The sequence below is a fragment of the Nothoprocta perdicaria genome, unplaced genomic scaffold (genome assembly GCF_003342845.1).
Source record: "Nothoprocta perdicaria isolate Ctin4 unplaced genomic scaffold, notPer1 scaffold_7, whole genome shotgun sequence".
Classification (NCBI taxonomy): Eukaryota; Metazoa; Chordata; class Aves; order Tinamiformes; family Tinamidae; genus Nothoprocta; species Nothoprocta perdicaria.
Genome location: NW_020455976.1, coordinates 6460668 through 6487993, shown reverse-complemented (window position 1 = coordinate 6487993; position 27326 = coordinate 6460668). Strand labels below are relative to the sequence as shown.

Here is a 27326-nt window from a genome sequence, read left to right as displayed (position 1 = left end):
ATGATGCTACAAAGCACTGTATGTGATATAATCCATGGAGACAGTGAAGTTTATAGCATCAGGCTGCTGCTATTCAGTGTTTTTTTTCTCTAGCACTAGTTTGATTAGGAAATCAAGAATGATGATTGAGGGACAAGTTTTTGAAAGAAAGATTTATTGCTCAAAAGGAGATGTTTTATACCCAAGCTAAAGATGTCTCTCCTTGGTTTGGATGCTGTACATTCCCAGTGCCACTAGCCTCTTTTATGGTCTCTCACTGCTGTGTAGGTGGCCATTTATTACCAGAAATTCTGCATACATTTCACACAAGTCCTGTTGTGTTGTAGTCCTGTTTGTACTACCAGGTAATGTATGACCCTTATGCATCATTTCTAAGAAGTATTTCATGCCTCAGTTTCCCTGCCTCTGTAGTAGAAGCTATTTGTAAGTATAATTCCCATTTGCTTTTACATAGTTCCTCCAATTTAGAGGCTTGTAATTCCTGTCTGTTCTCCTTGCACAGGAGAGCCCATAGCTGATTTAAAGAGCTATCACATCAAAGAAATGTTAATGGCAACTGTTTACTGCTTTGTAAGGATAGTGTGTGAAATGTAAGGCCTTGAGGGGGAGCAGATATTGCCACAGTGTGTGTGTTGGAGGAGGAATGTGCTTCATTCTGGATTTTTTTCTGTATTCCTGACACTATGCAAAGCCCTGAGTTGAGACTATTTACTTTTGATTTCCACTTTAAAGTTTTCTTCACAACAGGAACAGTTATTAATTTAATAACTCTTTTGGGTTTTGATCTTTACAGCTCTGTTTTAATTACCATAATGATTAGATGGCTAAGAGATTTGGTTGCATAGTATCTGACTGAATTAATCTTACTCATATTTCTCCCAGAAACTTAAGTTACTTCAATGACTTAAAGAGCAGTACGTGAGCAATGTAGAAAAATAAGTTCTGACTGTTATAATGATCTCAGTTATGTCTGCACTGTCGTTTTATACTGCTGTGTATGTGGGTATCTGCAGCAATGTTCAGATTGCCGTTTTCTGGGCCAACACATATGAGGATGCTTCTGTAACCTTATTTTTTATGTCTTTGCAGTCTCCAAGGACATTGTCTCCTACCCCTTCTGCAGAAGTAAGTTGGGTGGAATCTTTGGGGACAGTATGTTGCTGTGACTAGTTACTCATTTTATGAATGAAACGTTGATTTTTGTTACCAGTCTGATACATCTCTGCTGCAGAGACATATTTTCTGATAATTAGAGATTAAGGAAAATAAAAATCTAAAAAGAAAGCATCAAGTTCTCATTGACAGATTATGCAATGAATGAAACTACTACACTAAGCTGTTGTTTTCTGCAAAGCAGAGGCTTTTGTCCAGCAGAGGTCACTTCTTGTGTGTTCATGTTTCTTGGTATGAACAGGGACTCAGGCTTCAGGATCCAACTTTACATGACCCAAAATGCTGCTCAAAGCATCTAAATAATAGGCCATGGTTGCTACTGAAGCTTTGAATTACCAATATTCTGTCCTGAAGAAAGCATAACTGTGGCCTTGCTTCTCCTCCCAGCCCATAGGGACTTTTATGAACATGGCAGTAACATTAAATTTGTCATTTGTCAGAATTGTGTAGGTGCCATTGCATAAGTATTACTGGGAATGGGAACAGCTGCTTGTTTAACCAGAAGTCACTCTGATTGCTGCATGTAAAAGGTTACTCTAAAGCAAGTTCCATGTTTTCATGCAGCCCTGTCCCATTTGTTCTGCCTCATTTGCCTTGTTTTGTTTTTTCACAAGAGACCAAGTAAACTGTGTTTCACTCTGCGAGCAGGGGTCGTGTTCTCAGATGCAAGGGGTATCTAATTTGGATACGAAAACCCTGTAGCTCGTTGAGAAAAGAAGGTAGATTAAGCTACAGAGCACTCTGCAGCAGCTGTTAAATTTTAATGGCTCCAAGTTAGCTAGTTGAAGACTAGCTCGTTCATCTCTGCTGTAAGCTACAGGATGGGCTTCTGTGAACACACATCCCATAAGGAGTCAAAAGAATGGGGAAATGTGGGATAGCACAGAAATTAATAGAAGTTACCCAGAAGGACATGTGTGATCTGGACCTTCCATGACAGAACCCTGATGATGGGGATCTTTCATAGAGATCATTTTAGGAAGGAAAAAAAAATCAAAAAAAAACCCACAGTAATACTGAAGTAGGTTGAAAGCTTAAGGGATGTCTTAGTTTCAGTAGCTTCTCTTGATGCCTTCACATCCATGAAAGTTAAATGCTGCTAAAAACTGCATAAAGGTGCATTTACCTGTATTAGTGAATTCTTTTGAAATGCTTCTGTCCTGCAGGGTTATCAGGACGTTCGGGATCGCATGATTCACAGATCTACTAGTCAGGGCTCTATTAACTCTCCCGTGTACAGTCGCCACAGCTACACTCCCACCATGTCGCGGTCCCCCCAGCATTTCCACAGACCTGGTAAGGGCAAATGCTTTGCAAGTGTACATTAAAATACTGCTACTTTATTATGTCACTGAATGGCACGGAGAAGCAGCTGCTTCTCTTAGGAGTGAAACATAGAATTGGAAAATTGTTACATATTTTAATGTCCTTTTTTTTCTACTTTTATTTATTCTTTTAATTAAAGCAACCTTTTGCAGTAGATTAGTGAGTGTGCCTTATATCATAAATAGCGATCTTCTGGGTTTGTTTTTAATTAATTTTTTAAATGTTTGCATGTTTCTGAAAGTAAGCAGCAATTTGTAGTGGTGAATTGTGAACTTCATTCTGGCATCTGGGGAAGCATCATGTCTTCAGAGGAAAAACAAAAAGTTGTAGCTTGACTATTCAAAAATAACTAATGTAGGATTCCTCCCTTTTGATGGGCCATCTTTTCAGGACGTGCTGGATACCTCCCTTTTAAAGCTTGGCACAGCCAAGGGATCTTAGGTCAAGCACCCAAAAACCCAGATATTCAAAATTGCTGGTCATCTTGAAAAACATGGGCTTGTAGTTAACCCAGAGAGTTTATTTATTTTTTCAACTAGAATCTTAAGCTAAGTAAGTAGCTTAGCTAAGTAAGTTACTAAGGAAGTTACTTAGCTAAGTATATCTAAGTTAAGTTTTTAAAAATATATTTTTTAGTTATTCTTGTAGGAGTAATCAAGTTGCATGTACACTATAGAAAATGTATAGGGCGTTCAGATTCCCAGTGCATTCAAAATTACTGGTTGTATATATGAAAGTAATACATGAACTTGGACTGTTCATCCACATGCAAATGCATTAAAAATGTATCTTTCAACATTGTTCACTGACTACTGTTCAAGTTGGATCTTATTCTTTATACTAATTAACCAAATCTTTGAGATCTGTTTTTCAATTGAGTACTGCAATCTTGCAGTTCCATCTTGGTGATTACAGATGAATGGTTGGGATGCCAAAGCCCCATGCACAATAGGAGCTGCATTTTTAAATTAAAGATTTATTGTAGAGCCACCACTGTGGAACTTGAATGCTGTAGCCATTTCCTAGCGGGGGTGGGCTGAAAGCAGCTAATTGTGTCTGCCAGTGAATGCTTTATTTAATGGACCCAGGGGAGGAGGGACAGAAGCAAACTGTGTCTGATATTTAGCGCTGACAACATGGCTGTGTTTTGAGATGACACGATAGCTAAAACCAAAGGAGACTGACAAAGTGCGAAAAAGCTGCAAACTTCTCTGTCCTGATTCTGGCAGTTCTGCAGGGATTTTCCCGTTTATCGGTTGTATCAGGGATATGAACAAATCCAGGCCTTGTTCCAGATTTCAGCACTTCTGACTCGTGCTGTCTCTGTTCAGTCAAGGGCCTTCCTCAGAGGCAGTCTCAGTTTATATAATCCTGCTAATGCACAGATAGGTCCAAGCCACAGAGTTTGGATCCACATCTGAAATCCTCCAAAGTTTGCAGCCTGTGGGATATTCTGGGAAGATTTTTGTTCAAGCTTATCACTGTTCAGATGATCTCATCCTTGACTCACCTGTTTCTGTTTCTCATACAACACAGAAGTAATTCTATAGAGTTCATTATTTAGATCTTTACCACCTTGGGCGTTACACTTTTTGAAGAAGTCTGCAGCTTTTTCCTCCCGGAGCGCCCCGACGGGTGTTGGCAGCGTGTGGGGAACGTGCTGCAGGCCGAGGCGGCGGCTCGCGGGCCCCGGGCCGCTGCGCGGGGACTCTCACCGCGCTCCTTTCTGAACGACGGGCGCGCCGCTGCTCGCCGGGTTTGCATGGTGGTGCAGGCTCCTTTGTAATAAAAAGGCATAGGGCAGAAGCTCACGAAGCCAATGAATGTTACGCTATAGTAGCCATGGATAACTAACTGGAGCTTATTTTCAATACTTCCTATAACTGTCTAACATTTATGAACCCTTTGTACATCTTTTAACCCTTTTTTTCCTTCCTGCTTTTCAGAATCCTAATTGTTGAATGCTTTTTTTGTTTTGTTTTGTTTTGTTTTCCTCCCTCCTTCCTTTGAAGCCTCCTCCCCTGCCTTTCTCTTATTGTTTTTCTTTGTTTTCATCTCGTCCCGCCCCCCGGTTCCCTGCCGCTGCCGCAGAGCTGCTCTCTCCTGGTGTGCAGCGGTTGTCACACCTGCGCACTAGCAGCGTCAGCTCCACTCACCATGACTCCCGCCCCAACTCCCCCTTCCGACACCACTTCATGCCCCATGCCAAAGGTAAGGAGCCAGGCCTCTCCAGGGAGCACCCTTCGGAGTGGAGAGCTCTTAGCATCTCTCAGAGCTACTAAGGGGCATCTCCATGAGGTCCTCGTTGGCCGACCATGAAGCTGAGCATGCCTCGAAACGTGCCCTTGCGCTCGCCACAATCGTAGAGTGGACATAATGTCCTTTCTCAGAGGAAATATGTCATTTCTAAGGGCCCTAGTTGAAGAGTCGTTAAGTGATTACTATCAGAAATACACAGGAAAGCATTTTCATTTACTCTTTAGAGCACAGATGTGCTTAATTTAGCTTCTTGCTAAAGCAGTACATGACAATCCATACAACAAGTCATATATCAGATTTGATTGAAATTTCCACATTCTTAAAGCATGAAGTTAGAAAAAGATGAGAAATACTGCCCAGATGGAACTACGGTGATCAAAACACACTCCCCCAAAATTCATATTGTATGAAGATCAATAACAACAGGAAAATTCATCATTATTAGTTATATTGGCAATAATTAGCACCACAAACAAAATGTAATTGATAGTCTTCTCCTCAACTAGTGAGAAATCAGCACATTCTGTTGAAGACAGTAGAGTTGCGTGATTTCTACTCGCTGAGGATCTCATCCTTTCTGTTTTTTTTCTTTATCTTACTTTTCATGGTTGGATTTTTGGTGGGAGGTTTATCATGCTCTGATCCTTCAAAGAGCTCATTGCGCTCCTTAAACTTTTAGTTCTTTTTCATCTTTCTGTGAAGGTGCTTTTGCCTTTGCTTGTGTTGGAGCACTCTCTGGCTTTGCCCTCTCTTCTGCTGGGGAAGAAGGTCATAGTTTCCGTTACCTACAAGAGCTCAAAAAGAAGCAGTTGAGTAAACTGGGCGTAGCTCCTGTTCTGAAACCATCGATTAATGCAGACAGCACTAGACGTCATGAAAAACAGTTGCAAAGAGGTTGTCATGCACTTTCAAGAAATGCTAATGGTTTTCAACATTTTTTCTCTTTAAACACTCAGATCACCATTACTAATTTTACTCTTGCATTTTACCTGATTATTTTCAATAATATGCACTTTTAACTTTCCTATGATGTCACTTTGAACTTGAATGGGACCCTTAAAAATAGATACAATGCTCATTTCAGCATGCAGTTAATCCATAAACTTTGCAATTCAGTCTTTTTTTGCTGTAAATTTAAATTAATGCTCACCTTCCTTCAAGTGGCATTCTCATCCCCTTTTTGTTGAGAAATTAGCTTCTTCAACAGATGTATGAGTAGAGCTCTTTGAAATCCATGTATATTATTTCAGATTTCAGAAGGGCACCTGTTGTGAAGATTAGGTTTGTGGTTCAGTTATCAATACAAGTGGCCAAATAGGATTACAGGTACTGTAATGAAACGGAGGGGTATGTATTTTTTCAGGTAGATATGCATATAAAATTTTAAGAATCCACCACTTTTTGAAAATTTTACATAAAGGGCTTAGGCCTGGACGGGATTCTTTGATACAGTTTCTGCTGTTATAAAGGCCTTTTCCTTAAAATATGCATGTTTAACCTACTCTCATAGATATTAGTCCTTGTGCCTGAAGCTTGAGGGTTATAGTGCTTCCTACTGTCTTAAAACCTGTAATGCCACCCACAAGGCAACATGTTTGAATGGAGGGGTTGGTAATTGAACTAGCACATTTTGAACTAGACATCTGTATAAATTCTCTCATTGTTGCAAAGGCAGTATAGCTAGAATAAATTATCCAAGATATTTGTTTTAGATGACACATGTAAAGTGAACTCGGCACACAGGTTATTGTCTTAGGTCAAAATGGCCTGAAGTCCTGTGTAATTTGTCCATCATATAAATGTGAATCAGCTAAGTGCTCACAAAACCCAAATGTAAGACAAAGACTCATACTGTTTCAAAGCTCTGGCTTGCCCTATAAAACAAAAGAGATTATGATGGAAGATAGTTCTTAATCAAATGTAGTCCAAAAGCACACGTATCATAGAATCATAGAATGGCGAAGGTTGGAAGGGACCTCAGAGGTCATCGAGTCCAACCCGATGTGTAAGCATTTCTGCACCACCAGTGCCCATGCAGTTAAAGAAAGACATTATAGGGAGAGATTATATAAAAGAGGTTCAATAAGCACTAGCACATATGTATGTACATTTTCATAGGAAGAGATAATATAGTTTGCCTAGTGTATGATTCCAGGGTTTGTTTAGTTGTTTTTGACATTCAGATAGTGTTGGGTGAAGTTCAGTTGCACTATATCATATCTGCCTTTCACTGTTGATGTTTCTAAGTAGATACTCTCTTATCCACTGATGGGGTTGATCTCAGTATCCCACATGGTTCTTCAGTGTTCTCCCTGTTTATTACACGTGTTTTCTTTAATCTGTGCAGCAGAGATGATTGATCTGACCGCATCTAAGGGCTCCTTGATGTTGTTATCCATAAGGAGATGTGATACATTTGTGCTGATTCAAAGAAACGGCCTCATGTGATTTCCTTTGTGCTTGGTCATCCTCTTCCAGTCACTTGTGCCTTTGGCAAGGAGGTGAACTGTGTGTAAGTTTTTAAGGCCGGGGCTTGAGAAAGACCTAATTTTTCTTTAGGACTCAGAATGTGGATCATGCCATAACTGCCTCGCTAGAGCATGTGATTTCCAAACAGCATAATGATAACAAAAGCAGTATATGACATGTTACCTCAGTGTATATTATATCATCAAGCCAGAAAAGTTGATATTTGGACAGGTTTCAGTGTGTTTACCTAAAGCTCAGTTAAATTATCGTAATAACCAAGCCCTGTTTAGAAGACCAAACTCAAAGACCACCTCTGAGGAGGAAAGGGACTAAATATTGCTTAGAAAGTCTTAATGAAAGTTCATTCATGTAACATATATGTGTAAAGGACTAAAGAGAGTGCAATATCCATCAGCTTAGACTTAGATTGAATTTGGTCCATTGAGTTTGGGCTTGTCTCAATTATGTACTGTCTCTGAAATGAAAGGGTGAAAACAAGTCTGTGAATGAAAGAAACCATGACCCTAATGATCTCAAAGACAGAGCTCTCATTTAAAGCCAGAATTTCATGTCACGTGCCTACATTTTTTCAGAGGCGTTCAAAAATATTGAAAAGACTCCATAAGATTTCTGAGTAAAAAGAGCTCTGAGTTAAGAGGCATTTCTCTGCTCACAGACATTTCCATAATGACTCTGCCCACTTTCAAAGTGATTTTGGGCTTGGTTTTCACAGATTGCTGTTTTGCTTACATAATTTCCCCTCAGGCAGGTCTCTGAAATCCAGCACTCTGTGCGTGTGTGATAACTATTGCCAGAGTTTTGCAGATGGAGATGAGAACTCTGCTCTGGAAAACAACCACGCTTTGGCTGTTCTAGGGCTTTCTGTTCTGTGTAGAAAATACGGACTACACATCTGGGCAAGTTGATGAGTGGTGACTTGATAAAACCTAAAGGGCCTTAGGCTTTCAAGTGCTGCTGAGCTCACTTCTCTGTGTTGATTATTAGAGTCTGATTAATGAGGGTTAGGACCTGGTCTGGTGATGCTGACACAGACCAGTGGTCGCCATTCACATCCATGTGGATGAGGCAGGTCTGAGGCCCAGCCAGGAAGCTAGGCCGCACGTTGGGGTCTGGATCAAGGAGGTCGGTAGCCAGGTATAGACATGGCTGTGACAAAGCCAGAGCTCCAGCAAGGCCCAGCAATAGGACCTTAGGTTAAAGGCAGCTCCCGGGGAAAGGGGACAGGGTGGCCTTGTCGAGATCTCTCACGTAGCTTGGAGCTAAAGCTGCAGGAGCCCCAGAGGTGGGCAGTGGGATGCTCCCAGGATCCTTGCATTGGATTTGATTCCAGATTGGTTCTGTACCAGGGTCCCTCATCCTCAAGAAGAAAGGATCAAATCTAAACTGGACACATGCTTAGACAGTCCTTTGCCTGTGTCAAGCCTAAAAACACAGATGGTGTCATCTGTGAGATCTGGTGTATAGGACAGAAAATACTGCCATCACTTCAGTAGCAGCTGTCATTGCACACACCTTCTCTATTCCTCTTACAACAGCAGCAGTAGTTGACTAAAATCTTTAGGGATCTTTAGCTTTCTGGCCTATCAGCTTCTCCTATTTTCAGTTGTACCAGCCCCGTATCATCTGAGATGTATCCGAGTTCAGTCTGCCTGGGCTTCTGAGAGACCTTGAGCTGTCTCTTTTGGCTGTATTGCTGTGCTGGGGTGAGGGACTCACAACTGCTAGCCTTCTTCTGGACCTTTAGACACAGTCTACAGTCCAGAAAATGCCAGTCAAACCTGTATTACTTATTAGAGATCTTTTTAGACTCAAGGCAGTACCAATTTTCACCAAAATCCCCAAAAAATCCAAGCAAACTCTAGAATGATGTTCCTAGTGTGCTCATGTAACTGAATTGCAACTGATGCCTTAAAGCTGTTCAAGATAAAGCTGGACAGCTCTTCTTAGCAAAGTTGAGACTTATCTTTTCTTTTTTCTTTAATTGAAAAATAGATATTTGGATAAACTGAAACCTTACAGCACTTCCACACAGCCTTTATAGTCTTGTTTCAGTAAAACAAATACAAAAAGAAAAAAAAATAGAAAAAGATTTAGTATTTTAGGAAGAAAACATTTTAGTTTTCTGTATAACTTGTAATGATTTTTAAGGAATACAAGCAAACTGAAAGAATTATATTCATGATTTTATTTTTTTATGACCTTTAGTGGGTGCTTTTACAGCTGCTTCTGGAGCCCTTCAACCTCCTTATGAGAGTGATCATCAGGAGTCATTCAACGAGAGTCTAAGTTAGATGTACCATTCTCTCCTGTTAAAGAGCCTGAGAACTTAAAAAGTGTGAAGAAATGTCATTTTTCTGTACTGGTTGGCATCATGAGGAAGATGGACACTGAACAGGAACTCCAGGAAATACAATGCAACAAAAATATCTTTAAACCAATATGTGCAGGATGATGCCAAGCTACTTGTGACTTTATGCATTATATAACATTAAAACTTCTCTCTATCAGTGTGTCAGATTTGAGATTAGCTGTCATATGTTAGTGGACTTGTTTGTGTCTAATAGCTGAAATGAAGAGGAATTGTGTCTCTTCCACGTATCTGCAGAGCTGGTGATAGAAACTTGTAAAAGTAACATGTTCATATTCTGGGAAAAGGAGAAAAAATAAATATCCACTTTGACTACTATCTCAAAGCAGGCAAATCAAGATATGTAAAGAGCTTTGTTTTGCCCTCCTAGTGCCTTTTAGATTAACAGACAGCCCCTCTAGTAAAAGAGGAAGAGTGTGCAGAGTATTTTCTCCCTGCCCACTTGCCAAAATATACAAATAAGCAGCAGCCAAATCAGGGATTTCGGACCCTCTGTTGGGATACAGGAAATCTGCAGCTGAAAGAATTGCAGCTTCAGATTCTTTTCTCTTGTGTTTTATAGCCCACTTGTGCTTGTCTCCTTATTTTTTCTTGCTTTGTTAATAAGTTCTACTAAATATCTGCAAAATTGAAGGATTTGATGCTCCCCTATCTTTCATCTTTGTGGTCACTTACATGCATGCAAAATGAGAATTTAGGTAGACTGTTCCTGCTTGTGACAGTTTGCACTAGTTTGAAGAATGGCACAAAGTAAAAGGTAGCATCATTTGTTTATAATATATATATATGCAGTCCTGTATTTGACAATCTGGCTATTGAGTCTTCATGCTTGTGATCAACAAGTAACTTGGTTTTGTAACAGCCCTCTGTTGCTGGCAGAGGGCATAATATGGTTGGGTACTAGGAAGCAAACAAATAGTTCTGATAAGATAAGGTTAGTCTTATAAATAGATATTTTTTAGACATTAGATCTAGGTTTTCTGAATCAGCAGTCATGAAATGTTGTTATCAGAGCAAAATTCGGCGTTGAGAGATTTGTGGTCATACCAATGATCATGGTGCTACAACCAGGTGGGCTTCATTCCTTTACACATCATTTTTCCATGAGATATCCAAAATTTACTATCAAAGATCTGCACCAATGAATGAGTGTGTAAGGAACAGTTATGCCTTGCGATATGGGCCGAGTGACCTAACAGCTATTTTCCATCTCTAGCTTCTGTGATCTTTTGGTTTAGGGTGCTGTAGTAGCTGCCAACATCTGCTTCTACCTGCTTGGAGTTGGTTTTGTTTTGAGTTTGCTTATGAATTACTATGCTCCATGCCTGTGACTTTTAACTCCAAATGTCAGTCTCCATACTAAATCCATGTCAAGTAACCTTCCATTCTTCTTTCTCACCCTGTCCATCTAACCACCAGCTGCCAGCACACAGCTGCATGCGCCAGAATGAGCAGGAGCCGCTAAGACTCAACTCCAGCCTAAACACCAAGCTTTGTCTCTGCAGGAATATCAGAAAGCAAAGTCAGCAGGGCGACCAGATCTTGTTATTGCTTGCACTTATATTTTTGGTTCAAACTTCTTTTCCTCCCTGGAGGTTTTGCTTCCGCTGATTTTTGGTTGGGTTTGGGCTTGCTTTTTTTTCTTTTTCCTTTTTGATTGCTCTCCCTCTTCTCATTTTGTTTTCTCCATTCTTTCATTGGAGGCAATGAGCCGTCCAGCGGTCGGAACTCCCCTGTCCCCTATCGACCAGACAGTCGCCCTCTCACTCCAACTTACGCTCAGGCCCCTAAACATTTCCATGTTCCAGGTAGGAGCTGGCACTGTGTGTGTCTCGGTGTCCTGTCACAGTGTAGAATGTAGACTATGTAACTTGTGTCTTGTCTCCATGTTTCACGCTGTTTGCCGTGGGGTGCGCACGCGATGTTGGGAACTGCCTGCTCCCGAGCTTGCTCAGGGCAGGATTGTGTTAAGCTTTGGGGATGCATCATAGTTTTTGCCTTGCTCTGTCAATCGGCTGTTTCACTGTTAAAACGTCATGTTTTTCAGGGTCTGTTAGCAGAATGTGAGCTGGATGTGAATTATGTAGGGCCCGATTCTTCTCCCAGTTGCACGAGCATAACTCTGCTGCCTTTGGGGGGACTGGTTTTTAGAGTGACATGCAGGAAAGAGCTCACTGTGAGCAAGTATACACACAGGCCATTGCCTGTCCTGTTGTGACCTGCTTCAGTCTCAAAGCAAACAGTTCTAGGTTAGTGTTGTTTTCTTTTAACTGGGTGAGGACTTGTTCTATACGTTGACTTGATGTCCCCAGAGAGACCTGCAGATCTGCAAGGATATATGTGAATCAGGATATTCTCTCTATGAAGGGCAATATGTTTAAAGTCAGCTGCACATTTTTGCCATTCTGTGAGAAGATCCCCCTGTTCTTCTGTCTCCCATTTGATGGGAAGAGGGGTACGTATCCCTCAGGCCATGGACATGCATCTTCTGTCTGCATTGGTGCTGGCTGAAAGCTTTAGTATATCCAGTTATTGCTCAAGCCACCTTCAGTCATTACCCTTTACCTGCCAGAGATTATTTGTCCTCCTCCTTCCCTCAAATCCTTCAGCTAAACTGTTGGTGGGAACTCTCCCTGTGAATCAGTATGAGCTGGCTTGGCTCAGGCAGGCTGTTCAGCTGCCTACGCTAACATGGCTCACATTGACTGCATAAATGAAGATGTCCTTGCACAAATAGCTCTGCTGAGTAAAATTCCCCGTTTTGGTGGGAATTGAGATCCTTGCGATTGGTTGGTGGGGCAGAAGTCCTCTTCAGCTGGCACCATGCAGCCCCAGAAGGAGTTGTGTTGTAGTTTTCTGGCGTAGGCATGCACAAAAATGCTGCTACCCTTGTAGTGTTCATACCTATTTGCTATTCAAAAAGGCACGATAGATCAGTAATGAGAAAGAAATACTGTGGTGTCTGTGTGGGCAGTGAATTTGCCTGTTTAGTCAAGGATATAAAGTTCTGTAGAGTAAGATTTGCCTCTATTTCCATAGATTTTTAGGTTTACTTTTTCTTAAAGCCAAAGGTGAAGTTGTCTCCTCTAGTACTTTATTTGGATCTGGGATATGTACCATGTATTTTTAAAATGTTTTTTGATCTTTTTGCTACTGTAACTTATAAAAATACGGAGTGTGAAGTAGCAAAATTGATTTCTGAAATGAATTTTCCAGTTTCTGGAAACATGACTTGTAATAGGATTCTGAGTTTGATTTTACACTGCAGCACCAGTTTTGGATTAACTGCTGTATTTGTAGCTGCACAAAATATGTGAAGTGTTCTGAGTTACATTTTAGATCAGCTTCCTCTCAGACATCATTGTTTTGGAAAATAGCAGATCTTTTAGACAAGCAGTAGATTTACTGTACTGGAGTTCTGGGAAGTGTTTTTATTCTAATTAACATTGGTAGTGGGAAAATATCTAAATGAAAAATAGCATAAAGGAAAGATCTGCCCTTGTGGTTTGAGAACTAGCATTATATCAGTTAACGTCAAGTAAAGCATCCCTTTAACTTTGTGAAGTCTGCCTATTATTGACTGTTTGAAATAGTGTATTAGACGCCTATTTTATTCTCTGGGTTTTAAAGTGAACTGTAGGCTCATTGCATTCTCCTCAACTCAGTGCAACCAGCCTGAGGAAATTGAGCTGTTGCAAATGAAGCACAATTTCCTCTCAGAAATTATTTGGGGTAGTTTTCCCCCAAATTGCTTGTATCTTCAACATTGAAATGTCTTGTTTGTTTGCATTTTCATTCTTATATCCTAGTAACAATCTTCTAAATTTTTAAAATAGATTGTTCATGACTTAGATGCATCCACATGTTACAGCATAATCTCTGAAGGACTTCATGTCACATCTTTGACTTTTTCCATTTGTTCTTACATTATCTTTTCATCAAATAAACTGTTTCTTTGTAAAACTAGGATTACTTTTCTGACTTTTTCTTGTGCTACATCCTTGATTTGGTCTGTCTATTGTTTCAGTGTTGGAGTTATCTTTTTCTACAGCTGAAGTAGTTCCCATATTCACAGTTTTCTTACCACTTAATTTCACAGATCAAGGCATCAACATTTACAGAAAACCACCAATCTACAAACAGCACGGTAAATGATCTATTTATATTTCCAAGTCAGTCAACTAAAATAAGTTATAAAACACTCGGAATTTAATGTATGAGTATTAAAAATGAGAAATCCAAACTTTAAACCAATTTTATTGCAATTCCTGCTGAGTTATTGTGTTTTAAAGTTGTTTGATTTGTGTCAGATGGTTTTAACATTGGCTATGTTGATGTTAATAGCAAAATTGCCACTAACTGGGTTTTTACTGTCTCTTTAGCATTGCAGTGCCTTTCTGTTATTTCACTTCTTTAAGTCTATATTTTCAAAGTACAGGTATTCGTCGTGGTAAAATGGATTAGCAACAGCCCATTCTCTGAGAGCAGCTTTTAGACAAGAAAAAGTACAATTTTTTATCTCATCAGCAAAGGTGGACATGTTATCATCAGACTGGAATATCAAATGTTCTTATGCTTTCACTAAGAATCTTCCGTTTATTGAAGATAGTAGAGATTAGTTCCTACTTGCAGAGCTAATTTGCCTGTCAAACCCTGTCAAAGAGCTCAGGTAGAATACACTGTTTTTTAGCATTTAGATTAAACTGAACAATAGTGTCTCTACTCCCAAAATTTCAGAGTAGTTGTCATTTTAGCAAGGCTGAAATAACGAAGACAGAAGCCAACTGCCTTAGCAGTCTTTCATATTGCTGAACAAGTATTATAAATATTAATGCGAGGGTGTCCACTTTTGTCTTCCGCTGGAAGAAGAAAACTCTAAAATTCATATGCCATCTGCTAAACGATAGATGTGTCTACTACCTAAATACTTTGAGCTTCTTTTTTTCCAGTGAAAATTATTCATGTTTAAGTAGCGAATGAGTAGTATGGTTTGTTTTAGATGAACCACTGGCCGAAAGTCTATGGATTGACTATGGATGATCAGGAAGTACAGGGAAATCTTCTCTGTAGATGGGACTGAGCATCCAAAGAACAACACTATTGTGGTTTTACATCTTTTTTTTTTTTTCCTTTTTCCTTTTTAAGTTTTGAAACTGAATGCCCATTGTAGAAAGTCTTAACATTATTTTTGTTTATTTTTATGGTTTTAATGTATCTCCTCACCTCCCATTAACATGTGAATGTTTAACTACTGACATCACCAATTTTAATATGTAAGTACTGTTTGAAGTCATGCTTTTGTGAACTCTGATTAGCTTCTTACATGCTTGTAATTATAGAGATTCCCAATCTTAACATTCCTAGAATTCCCAATGACATCTAATACTGGTCTTTTTATACTACCTTGAATAGATTCTTCATGTTGAGTAATGAACATTTTACACGTTAAAAAGGAATCGTTTATTGAGAACTAGCTCCTTTTGCTTCTGTGTTCTGCATTGCTGCCTTAACAGATGTGTTTCCATTAAAATAAATAAAAAAAAAAATCATTGAATTAGCATAGTTTGGACAAGTAGTTTGCAGATAAGAGGTAATTAAGGCTATATTTATTACAAACTGAATTCATTTGGATTTTTTCTGTATGTCAAGAAATGAAAGCCACAGTGTGCACACATGATGTTAAGAGATGATGGCTCAGGCTAGAGCCTTATTATGTGTCACACTGTTGAGCTATGTTATTGGTGAGCCTCATTTCACTGGAAATGCCTTTCCTTGCTGAAATACTCTGAATGGACTTTAGTATTCACTAATAAATTCACATCTACCTGTATTACTGCGTGTTAATTACAAAATATGCAAGGAGAAAAATTGCAAGTAAACGTAGCTGTTTGCTTTAGGCTTACTTTTTTGTTTTTGTTTTACAGTTTTGCACAGAAGCACAGGAAATAGTTAGCTTTAGTGAAGGTAGTGCTCTCCCTCTGAACTCTTTCTGTTTTCTTGCCCTAGAGGGAAGACAAAGCAGCACATCAGAGCACTTTATTAATAGTCAGATGTCCTCAGGAGATATTGGCACACACCGTTAGCTTGAATTTTCTCGCTCTTGCTTAATCATTCTAACAATGTAAAACCCTAGTAAAATCCAAGGCTGATTTGAGTTACTTTGAGGGTTGGGATGAGGGAAGGGAGGAAGGGTTTGATCACAAGGTGAGGAGGAAGGTATTTCTTTGCTTCAAATTGCTGTTAAAAAGGCAAATCATGTTCGCTTTTGAAAATGGACCTCTCGTAAAGCATAGTTTTTTGCCAAAATAAGAAAAAACCTTAACACTGATACAGATTATTGCATAGCTAAGTTCCCTGATTGCCATCTAGATGCAGCTGCTTTGGCAGCACAGAGCAAGTCTTCTGAGGATATCATCAAGTCCTCCAAGTTTCCAGCAGCCCATGCACCTGCACCCAATGAGATACCAAAGATTGAGACCGACTACTGGCCAGGTCCTCCTTCCCTTGCAGCCATAGGTACGCAAAAGAAAGATGGTTCAAGTGATGCGGATTAAAAGGTACTGGTAACAAAAAGAGATTAATACAGAATCTATAAGATCCAGCAGCCAGGACTGTGTGCAGTCATAACTTCCCCATTAGGTTTAGTCCTTATGGTGAAATGCCTGGGTGTCCATATATTTATAATTGTTGAAATGGGCTAAGTAAAAGACTTTTTGCAAAAGAGCATTGGAATTGTTCACACAGATACTAACTTGCAGACAAACTGTATGAGCTCTCATGAAGTAGTTTACAAAGAGTATGATGTCATGCAAGCCTGACTTCTTTCAGTTATTGTTGAGATAGTACTGTAGTCCTGAACTGATATTAAATATTTAATGAAAAATGACATTACTTCTGGCCATGGATATATCTGTGGCAAGGAGCAATGACTGCAGCAAACCAGTTAACAGGCGAAAAAAGTCACGTTTTTTCAGAATCACTATTTCTACAGACTATATATTTTTCTTCTGTGTTGTTGCACTGCATGTATCATATTTTGTTTCTTTAAATCACATACACAATCATTTCTTAACTTTTTTTTTTTGCACTTCATTTGTCTTCTCCGTTGATTTTGTTGACCCCAAGTAAAATATAGTATAAAGTAAACTATGTGCCCTGGGTCATTCACAAAATCACCTTGGAAACACTGCAAGTTTTGCCTGTTTCAGATTTCTGTGTAGAAATTTATGGCTTTCTTTGCATCAAGTCTTTCATGGAGGGACTGGGAGAGGAGGCCCAGGGTGGTTTGTGTTGACATGACCCATGGCTGTCAACCATGGGGACTTCCAGGACTTTTGGAAAGTGTCATTTATGTAGCTTTGAAACCTCAGAAATCTTACAGTCATTTTGATAACATACAGATATTTAAAAGCAACAGTGTCTGTGGTAGCTGCAGCATTATTGTGTTGTTGAGGTGGAGGCTTCGTTAAAACTTTGGTTGTCAGTACAGCCTTTAGGCAATGGATGGCAACTTTGGATTGTTTCCAATAGAAGTTTTTTGAAAATTGGATCTCAGATGATTTTGTTACACCTGAGAAACTCAACTGGATGGTTTGGAAACTGTACAGGTGAAAATGTTTTTATGCCAACTTTTCTTTTGGAAACAAAAAGACACTGTATAAGATTAATCACTAAAAAGCAAACTTTCAAGCCCTAGGCTTTTAGGTTGGTTATCCAGTTGAGTCTGCTGCTTTACACACAGAGCTCAACTGAGCTCAGCTATCAAAGAGGAATATTCCTACTATTGTGAAAACTTGAGACACCAAACAATATGTAATATAACTACAGAGATCTGCTTTATCTGAACCTTATTTTCTTTCCCCTTATTAGCAAACCTTCTGATAAGTTAGTTCCAAAATTTAGTGTTCAAACAAAAGTTTGTTATGCAGCTACCTCAGGGTATAGCCTCTGAAGAAGGAATCTATATAGTGTCTAACTGTCTTCAGCAGTAGCATGGTCTGTATATTCTTTGAAATGTCTTGGTGTCTTAGACCATTTCTCATAAATGTTCGAGAAAATAAAGATTAATCAATGAAAAGTGAGAAAATAAAATTTAGAACACTTGTTCAAAAGTAAAGTGGTCTTAATTCATCTTATCTTTATCCAAAAGACAATTAAATTAGTTTGCTCCATTTTAGACTAGAAATAAGGCCATATTCATTTAAAATAGGGGTATTAGGGAAGCAACATCATTTAATAATGATGTTTTCCACTTGAAATGATAATTCAGATTTGCTTTTCTGAGACCAGATGAAAGCATAAATGTAAATCAGAGCTGCTTTTTTTTCAGTGATTGGTACATGCATCAGTGCTCTTAAACACAGTATTTTGGTAGCTAGTTAACCGAACTCCTATTCTCTATTAAGTTGATGGGTAGCTTTTGTATCTCAGACTTTTGCTTGGTTGGGAACCAATGTACAGCTTAGCTTCTTGTTAATATTAGTAGAAGCCCAACAACAGTAGGGCCAAGTATGAGTAACTTCTTTCAGGGGGGAGTTTTGGAAAAGGCTGTTGAGTCTGCAAGAAAATACTGCCAGCTTTATTCAGTAAAGCAAACTGATTAGTACTTTGACTTAATATTGAAGTTTTCAAGAACTGATGTACAGTGGTAGAACTGATGTAAAAAGCTCTTTCCATGTTGTGGTTTTATGGAAGCAGGAGCTGACATGAGACGGAGATCAAGTGGAAGAGAGGAAGAAGATGAAGAACTACAGAGACGCCGGCAGCTGCAGGAGGAACAGCTCATGAAGGTTATTATAACCTTGTTGTACTACTGTTTATGAACACCAACCAAAAATGCCCTTTTTTCCCATAAGCAATTTATATTAATACCTTAATCAGCTTTATTTTATCGCAGTATTTTTAATTGCCATTTATAGCTCAACTCTGGTCTGGGACAATTGATACTAAAAGAAGAGATGGAAAAGGAACTGCGTGATAGGTCATCCCTTTCTGCCAGTCGTTATGATTCTCCAGGTAATTCACAGAGGCAACAGGCCTAATAATGAGCAATGGCTAGTTCTAGGAGACCGTTTGAAATGTGTATGTATATGTTGTTCTCCCCTGAAAAGTGTGGCCTAGCTCGTTAGCTGGTTTTGCGATGGAGGAGTTATTTATTTATTTATTCTAATCAGAAGAAATATGAGGCTTAAGATTTTGAGACAATTTCTGGGAGAAATTCTAACACAGATAAAGAGGGAAGTCAAATATAGCAAAGTATTGCAGTGACTGTTACATTGGGCATATGCTAATAGATTCACAGGGACAAGCAAATGTTATAAACTATGTGGACCATTAAGGAGAAGGGCTTCTTCTCCTTAAGATGCTTATGTATATGGTTAGCTCTTTTAATTGTGTTATTAATGTTAGTTGATTCTTCAAGTGTTCTTGTTTTTGAGTTTCTTTGGGATTCTTTTGTCCAATAACAAAATTTTCTCTTTGTCATTCAACAGCACATGCCTCCGCTTCCAAAACTTCTTCTCTTCCTGGCTATGGAAGAAATGGGCTTCACAGGGTAAGAGGATAATAGCAGTTTTGAGAAGCAGAAAGTATCTTTAATTGTCTGTGATATTTATTTTTCTGCTCAGTGTACTGAATTTCTAGTTTGATCAAGCTCACTTATAAAATCATCTGAAGTCAGACAAAATCTAGATTCCCTTCACACAAACCAGATTATTAAAAATGCAAGAAAGCCTGTGAAAAATGAGGGGTGGAGAAAAGCTTAAAGCAATTTGTTGCTCTCAAAATACCAAACCCATTTCTGAAATGAGGAGCTGTGAATTTATGTGCATGTCCCCTTTTACTGTTACAGCCGGTGTCTACAGATTTTGGTCAGTACAACAGTTACGGCGACGTGAGTGGGGGAGTTAGAGGTAAGTCTGAGGAATTTTTTTAACATGCCACTTTATTACAGAATATGTTCATATGTTTGATTATATCAGCTGTTCTTTTTTTAAAGTCATGGATATGTTTGCTCTGAATTTGCTCAGTACATTTTAACATCATCTGGTAAATATAATGATTTACTTGAACTCCACAATTACACATTAGAAAGTTTGGATTTATCTTGGTATATCTGCTTTGTAGAGTTGGTGCTTGTTTAGCCCTGGTGCAAATAAAATCAGGTAACCCTTAGCTAATTAGGAATATTATTCAGAGTTCTGTTACGGTGTTTTCTTTCCTTGAAAATTATCAATTGCTGCACAATCTGGAAGAGCTGCAGTGAAGAAGGGAGGATAATCCCAGCACTGCTTATGATTTGCTTTGTGACTTGGATCTGCCAGTCCTTGCCCTATTTTCCCCTTCTATAACAAACTGAAAATTAATATTTATCAAAGTTATAAAACTTTGTGTCAATTAATGTTTTGAAAGAGAGAGACCAGAAACCCTAGAAACCTTAGAAACCCTAAAATCAGTTAATGCTTCTGTTGATTTACAGACTGTGGAGGAAGCCTAGACTACTACCTGATGGCAGAGGCTAGATGAGGTGAATAACATGCTGTTTACGTGAGGCAGGATTTGTATGTATATTTATATGTATGATATATTTGTATATATCCAAAGTGGCTTGATTATTTTGATTGAGAAGGCTTATTTAAAGGCAGAGAACTGCAGTGTTGGGAGAAATGCACTATTTACAGATTAAGAGCTTTAGAGAATCAGGTGAGGTTTTGAAATGGTAGATAAACGACACAAGGATTGCCTGGTTGACAGTGACCAGTCCTGTTATTCCACACCCTTAAAGCTGATGCGATTTCTCTCTTGCCTTTCAGACTTCCAGGTAGAGTACGGGTTTTCTTCAATCAACTGACAACAGAACTAAAAGCATCTACTTTCTTACTGAAGTCCAAATTTCTGCTACAGGGAAGGGTTTCTTAAGACATTAGTTCTGATTTAGCTGCATGTTTAAGAATAAGCAATGATGTAGACTCTTACCAACAAAAAGCAGGCGTAGCCTCAGACTCCTCCTCGTACCTCCCCAGAGCTGAAGTGCGAAGGCTCATTCCCCAGTTCTGTGACTTCCTCTGTAAAACCCACTGTCTGTTGAAATACCCACATTACCTGTAGCAGTTCACTCTGGACAGCCAAGGGTGGATTGTTTTTCCAGCTCCAGACTCATAGAGAAACAGTCTTCTAGAGGAATATTATTTTTCCATACCAGAAGCCATGAACTTGTTCTTGCCTTGGAATATGCCCTCTAGAAAAAGATGGCTCATCAGTAGTTTTCTACAATGCTGCCATCACAGACTAGCTAGTAAGCAGTATCCCTGCAAATTCCCCCTCTTTGGGTTCATAGTAAAAATTTGCCATTGTAGAGAGACAAAGAAGCTTGGCTGAGAGGGCCCTGGCGATTTTAAGTGGCAGGAGGTTCAACAGAGGCCTAAGAGCACCTCGTATGTGCTGTTTGGTGGGGTCTGAAAGGAAGCTTCTGTATATATGTCAAGAGATGAACTCTACTTAGTTACAAGAGTGGGAAGGGACCTACCACTCCCTGGGGATCTTCTCGTTCACTTGGGAGGTGTTTTTAGTAGGCTCTTCTGAGAGCTTTAACCAGCCTTAGCAGTGAGCAGACACTGTGGTGGCAAAGGAGGGGGTGGAAGGATTTCACAGCTCGGAGAAGTGCTAAGCAGCAGCCATGGCAATGACCTATATGATGACTAACCTTAAGACCTGACAGAGCTCTCAGTGTCAATTCACCTTTGTTTTCACCACTGCTCGAGTGCCTTTACCCTGTGTGTGTGTAACCCACGTCTCTGATGTGTACCTGTATCCGATGCAGTCCCTCCCGGATGGTCATGTCCCTGGAATGAGAATGGACAGAGGAGTTTCTATGCCTAACATGTTGGAGCCAAAGGCAAGTGCAGATGTTATTCACTTTACTTAAGGCAGTGAAGATTTTAATGTGAAATGCAGGTGAAATATGGGAAAATTCCTGGTTCCCTTGTTTTTCTTTACCTCGGCCCAATCCTTGCTCCTTGTGTGCCAAACCTCTCCTTGTGCTCTGGACTTCGCCTGATGCAGGTATTAGTGCTTAGGCAGGCTGAGGGCAACCAAAATGTGCAGCATTGAGGTGTTCCCAGAGAAAAAAGGAAGATCCTCAACATGCTCAATAGCTGCTCCTTCTGTTACTCCTTCAATAGCCAAAATTACAGACCAAACTCAATGGGGGAGTCTCAGTTCTGTAAAGTCTGAAAAGCAATGCTGAATATTGTGGCTCACAACATGCCACTGAGAGTTAAAACCGTGAATCTTTGTCCCAGGGAGGCATCTATGTATTTTTCTGAATCTAGTCTTTATCTGTTAGTGTTATCTTGACATTTTTCAACAGTATCCCATTCCCTATATAAGAAAATTTTTAGGGTATTTGTTGAAAAGAGTCAACGTTAGCTAAATATGAGTTAAGATATCAATTAAGATGCTTTCACAGCTATCTTCAGAGATGTCTGGATTAAAAATTGCAGTAATCTACAGGGGCTTAACTAGAGCTGTTTTAAATCTTGTAACTTTGCTGCTGGTGAAATGTCTAAGAAATCATGATTTTTGCTAAAATTATAAGGATCAACATTTCTGCCAGTAAAGTGAGCAGCTCTTTTGGCAAATCAGATTACCTGCTGTGCTTCCGAGTCACTTCCAGACAAACTGTGCAAGGCAATAATCATAGCTTTATAAGCTGAGACCCCAATGCAATGTACATTAATGAGTGTTCATATATATTATTATGTACATATAACCTTAGGGACACCCTCAACTCCTGAGATACTGTTTTTTTATTCCAAATAATTCCTCTAAGTTGAACAGAAATTCCTACAGCCACCACTGCTGTTCATATGCCCAATGATTTGGAGTGTTACTTTGGGTGACAAATTCTGTCTTATTATTAATAATAAAATGTATGGTTTTTTGTTTTTGTGAGGCAGTAGGTCACTCTTGATATTTCAAAAATTATGCCTTAAAAATTTTGTTGTATGAATGGACAGTAGTTCTGTTCCTTTCAATGGTTCAGGACCAACGTGAACCTGATGAGGTAAAAGAAAGTTAATTCAAAGTCAGTACAAAAAGGCTGAGAAGTGAAAATTAGTAAACCATAGCAGGATCAAAACTTGCAAAATGGTGTTCCAGAAGGACAGAATTTGTGCATTCTGACAGCCCAAAGTGACAAATGCTTTGTTCTGAGTACGTAAACATAAAATGTACTATGACCTCAGACCTTGACTCAAACTCTGCCTGTTTAAATAGTATGAAAACTTACCTTTTAGTTTACTGTGATGCTGTATATGGTAGCCATTTTCAGTATAGAACGTAAGCAATGTAATTCAGAGTATAGCCTCCGTTGTACCCTTGTGAGAATGTCAAAATCTAGTAAGAATCCTTACAATTGGTATGTAAGCACACCTTTACATTATTATTACTTACAATAAACTCAGTGGTATGTTCATTGATGCCTGAATCTTATTTGTTATATTTCCGAAAAATTCATTGGTGACAATGGAATGAACTTAATTGCCCAGTAGGACACTAAACTTGATTAAGTGGAATTTCTTTTGTTAGCATGGCAATGGATTTAACAGCATTTGTTGATCGCTCAGGTGCCTCTCCTGAAAAGTTTTGGCCAAATGGCCAAAGTACTTGGCCACTTTCCCAGTGGGCAAGCATCTGAATCAGTAAAACAAAACCATAAATACCAGTAAAGGCTGAGCCAATTCCCACTGAAGTTGTGGGAAGACTTTCATTGACTTCAGAGAGGGTTAGATGAGAACTTCACTGAAAATGCTCTTGTCCTGCTCTGCAGGGAAATAGGAACTGATTAGAGGTATAGGGAAGTTCTGTCAGATGGGACACAAGCTCTCTAGGTTTCATTGAACTTTGGTCCTGAGGAAAAAGGCTAAATTAGAGAATTTTATTTAACAGTGATATTTCCAGAAACTGTTTTTAGGCACTTGGTTTTCTAAATTCCTTTCTAGGCAGTAGTATTTCTGTTGGGTTAGTGATCCAAGACCAGCAAACAATAAATATCTTACCTCAAACAAAGAAACAAATAAGTTACATGAGTAGATGAAAAGTGAATCTTTTATGCTTTCACAAATTATTTATTAACCAGATTTTGTGTAAATTATGTCCACTGTTTGCAATATAAAGGGAAATGAAAGGAAAAGTTATTGGGAGATGTGCAGGAGAGATGCTGAAGCAGATGAAGACAAGATAAATATGTTTACTAAAAGTTCTCCTTTAAGCCTTCTGTGTATGTCACAGCCAGCAAATACAGTGGGAGCTTGTGGAAAATAATCTGATTAATTCCATTCAGTGCAGTGGTCCCACTGATGAATATCTTGCTTGTTCAGAGTTGCTGCTTTGTCTGTTGTACTAAGATGTGGTACTTTCATGTACTTCTCTAAAAAGTCCTTCAAGCATCTGCATTCTTAGAGCTGCCTGGTTTTTGGCAACCATCAATCAGAACCATGAGTGCCAAAGATATTTACCTTACTAAACTCTAAATTCACCCATCCATGGGTGAGAAAGTTGGTTGACCAGAGGGAAACTCTGTCTGATCCAAGGCAGCCTGTGCATTTTACATTCTGTAATAATCAGTAGGTGGGCAAGCACACAGTGATTCCTCAAGGCAGTTTGATACTGGTATTAAACAATTTTTTGTGCTATCCAGATGGGCTTCCCTTTCCTGCAACATTAAAAAAAAAAAAAAAAAGGAAAAAAACAAAGATTTCCTTTGAAAAATAAATCAGATGTTTCTGTGGTTATGAAAATAAGACACATGTACTTTCTGCTTTAGAATGTAAATGCATCTCTTTTTCCCCCTTTTATACGTTGTTAACAGATTTTTCCATATGAAATGCTCATGGTGACCAACAGAGGGCGAAATAAAATACTAAAAGATGTAGACAGAACCAGGCTTGAGGTAAGCAAAGCAAGTTCCTAAATGCTCTTTCCTACTGTAGATGTTTGTTTTTACACACCTGAAAGCTCAAACACTGAAGCGTGGGTCCTTGTTAGACTGGGGAAGTTTCTCAGCATTAGACAGAGAAGCAGGAATTGGACAGCAGGAGGAAGCAGCAGCTTCTCCATGAGCAAATTCTAGGCCCTGTGGAACTGCACAGAGCTGCTCAAAGTCCCTTAAATTGTCAAGCAATTACTCAGAGCCAGTAGCAGCTATTCCTGAGGAGCTGAAGTCTACCTTCCTCTATCTCATCCAAAAGTCCTGTGAATTTGTTAAGCTGGCTGATACCCAAAAGCATGACGATTTAAATCTCCGCTAACCAAAATAAGATGTGTGCAATTTTGTGGATTAGAAAGATTTAATCAGTCCAGCGGAAATACTTGGCCAGGGATGTTTGAATCACTTGTAGTTAATTAATCTTGAGGAGAAGAATAAAAAGCGCCACAAGATTCAGAGAAGTACTCATTTATGCACATTTTTAGACAAGTAAATACGTATGATTTCTAAGGAGAATTCAACCTTGTGTTACATAGGTCCCACAGGCAGAGAGTGTCCCTATGCAGTGTACTCTAAAGCAGTTGAACAAGACACGTAACCAGTGCCCAGAACAGCATCAGCAAATGTTTCATCCCCATAGTGCAGTGTGCTGGACAGTTGGGCTGACCAGACATTTCCTTCTCAGAACTTAGGCTGCAGCATGTCCAGCCCTTCTGAAAAACTCTCCTTAAAGCCAGTGTCTGTCTGATTTTCCATATATGAAAGGAGATGGCTAGTTAAAGCCTGGGACAGGGTAGAGCTATTTTTGTTCTCTGTTCTCCCACTGCTTTGCTTCATGGCTCCAGGCAAATCATTTTCTTGTTTCTGAGGTTGAAATAGTGGTCCTGATCTCCTTTCATAACCTTCTGTGACTTAAATTGCTGGATGGGAACAAAATGTTGTTGATTCATTAATGGTCCATGAGAACATGGATGCCAAAGCACTGTTATTTCATCAAGTTCCTGTCTCTAGGTGCTGTAATGGTTCTTGCACAGTGAAATGAAATCCATAAGGCATTCCTATCTCCCGCAATGTCTGTTTGGCTTTGACTGACCATTGCCTTCTCTCCCTTTTTCCCAGCGTCACTTAGCACCTGAAGTTTTCCAAGAAATATTTGGCATGACGATACAGGAGTTTGACAAGTTACCTCTCTGGAGACGCAACGACATGAAGAAAAAAGCAAAACTCTTTTAAAATCCCTTTAACCAACAAAAAAAATGGTGCATAGGATATTTGAATCACACTGTCCAAACTATTTGGAAACAATTACTTATCCACTTATCCACCAAAAAGGGAAAAACAAATAGTGGCACCTCTATACAAAGCAGTTGAACAAGATGAGCATTTGCTCTCCTGGAGCATAGGGAGAAAATGTCTGTGCTCAGAAACAACAATGATAGTTTTCCAGGTGTCGACTTTTCACATTATATTATACAAGATAGGAAACTGTTCTGTTCTTCTCCCTCAATGATGTTCCCTTACTCTTCTCCATAATATGATGGACTTAATTGCTAGAGCCAGGAAGTGCCCTTAGGATGCCTTGTAGACTAAAGTAGTTGTAACCACTTCAAGAACCGAAATATATATATATATATACATAATATATATATATGTATGCGTGTGCGCGTGTATGTATTCATATCTATCCATCTATCTATCTATATATATAACTGTGTGTTTATGTATGTGTATATATGTGTATATATATGGAAAGAAAGATAGATAGATATTCTGTAGTTAAGAAGACCTTTGTAACATATCCATTCGGTTCCATTAATCCTTTTGCACAGCTGTTTCTTAATTGGCACTCTTTTGAAATGGCATCTTCTTTGTGTGATAAAAATCTGCAAAGCTGGGCTCTCTGCTCACTTACACTGCATACTGACTGAATTGTTGCTTATACTTGTACATATTTGCTGAGATATAGGTAGTGAATTACAGTGTCTGTTGTCAGTCTTCCCTCTTCCATCCTTTCTTCTTGAATTAATAAGGCTGGAGCTGAACCAGTCATTTAAGTAATTTAAGATGATTTAAGTAATGGAATGATGGAGAAGAGTCAGTTTTCTTGTTATTTAGAGATGGGTGGATGGGGGTAGGAGTGTCAGAGTTAGAAAATGGATTTCTAAGTGTGCCCTGGTTCACACCCAGAGATTTTGGGACAGGCTCCCTGCTAGGAATTACTAGTACAGCTCCTCAAACTGCAGTGGAGTTTCAGTATTTTGTTTCAGCGGGGAAGTTGGTTCTCTGAAGACCAACACTGACGTTCATCCCTCTTGGGGAGGAATATTTATGCGTTAAAAGGTACCCTCAAGGTGCCACGATCTGCCAATAGAAGCTCTTTAATTAAACTGCAGTTGCTGATGTCAATATGGCATAGTGCATGGGGCCAAGCACTCTCTTTTAGCCAATGTAGTTTCACTTGGGCTTGGAAAGGGGCACGAACATTTTGTTTTCTCTCCTGAAGTTTCAAAGCTCCAGCCTTGGTTATCTTTACTTCACTTCGTGCCTGATGGTCTGTGAAGAGAGAGAAATCATGCACGAGAGTTTCTGAGCGGCACTGAACTCCTGCCTGCTTTTGGTCTTCTTCCACTATGCTGCGGCTTTAGGAACGGCCTGTACATACCCTAACTGCTCGTAGGGAGGTCCTATGCAGAGGAGGATGAGCACTGAGGTACCTGAATGAAT

The 27326-nt window shown here is 39.3% G+C and overlaps 1 protein-coding gene across 10 annotated transcripts in view; it reads left to right on the top strand.

Moving 5' to 3' along the window:
* ABLIM1 (actin binding LIM protein 1) overlaps positions 1–26227 on the top strand; it is a 156659-nt gene extending 130432 nt beyond the window's left edge. For 2 of the 10 annotated variants that reach the window (XM_026050755.1, XM_026050757.1), the window contains 14 exons: positions 1090–1125; positions 2340–2469; positions 4591–4710; positions 11320–11424; positions 13716–13763; positions 15986–16132; positions 18314–18405; positions 18535–18631; positions 19108–19169; positions 19467–19527; positions 20428–20435; positions 21435–21509; positions 24486–24566; positions 25722–26227. In XM_026050755.1, coding sequence (XP_025906540.1) covers positions 1090–1125; positions 2340–2469; positions 4591–4710; positions 11320–11424; positions 13716–13763; positions 15986–16132; positions 18314–18405; positions 18535–18631; positions 19108–19169; positions 19467–19527; positions 20428–20435; positions 21435–21509; positions 24486–24566; positions 25722–25835 — 1176 coding nt within the window. In that variant the 3' untranslated portion in view covers positions 25836–26227. The remainder of the gene's footprint in view (positions 1–1089; positions 1126–2339; positions 2470–4590; positions 4711–11319; positions 11425–13715; positions 13764–15985; positions 16133–18313; positions 18406–18534; positions 18632–19107; positions 19170–19466; positions 19528–20427; positions 20436–21434; positions 21510–24485; positions 24567–25721) is intronic. The other 8 variants (XM_026050762.1, XM_026050754.1, XM_026050763.1 and 5 more) reach the window with 6 other exon arrangements.
* Positions 26228–27326: the final 1099 nt, after the last annotated feature.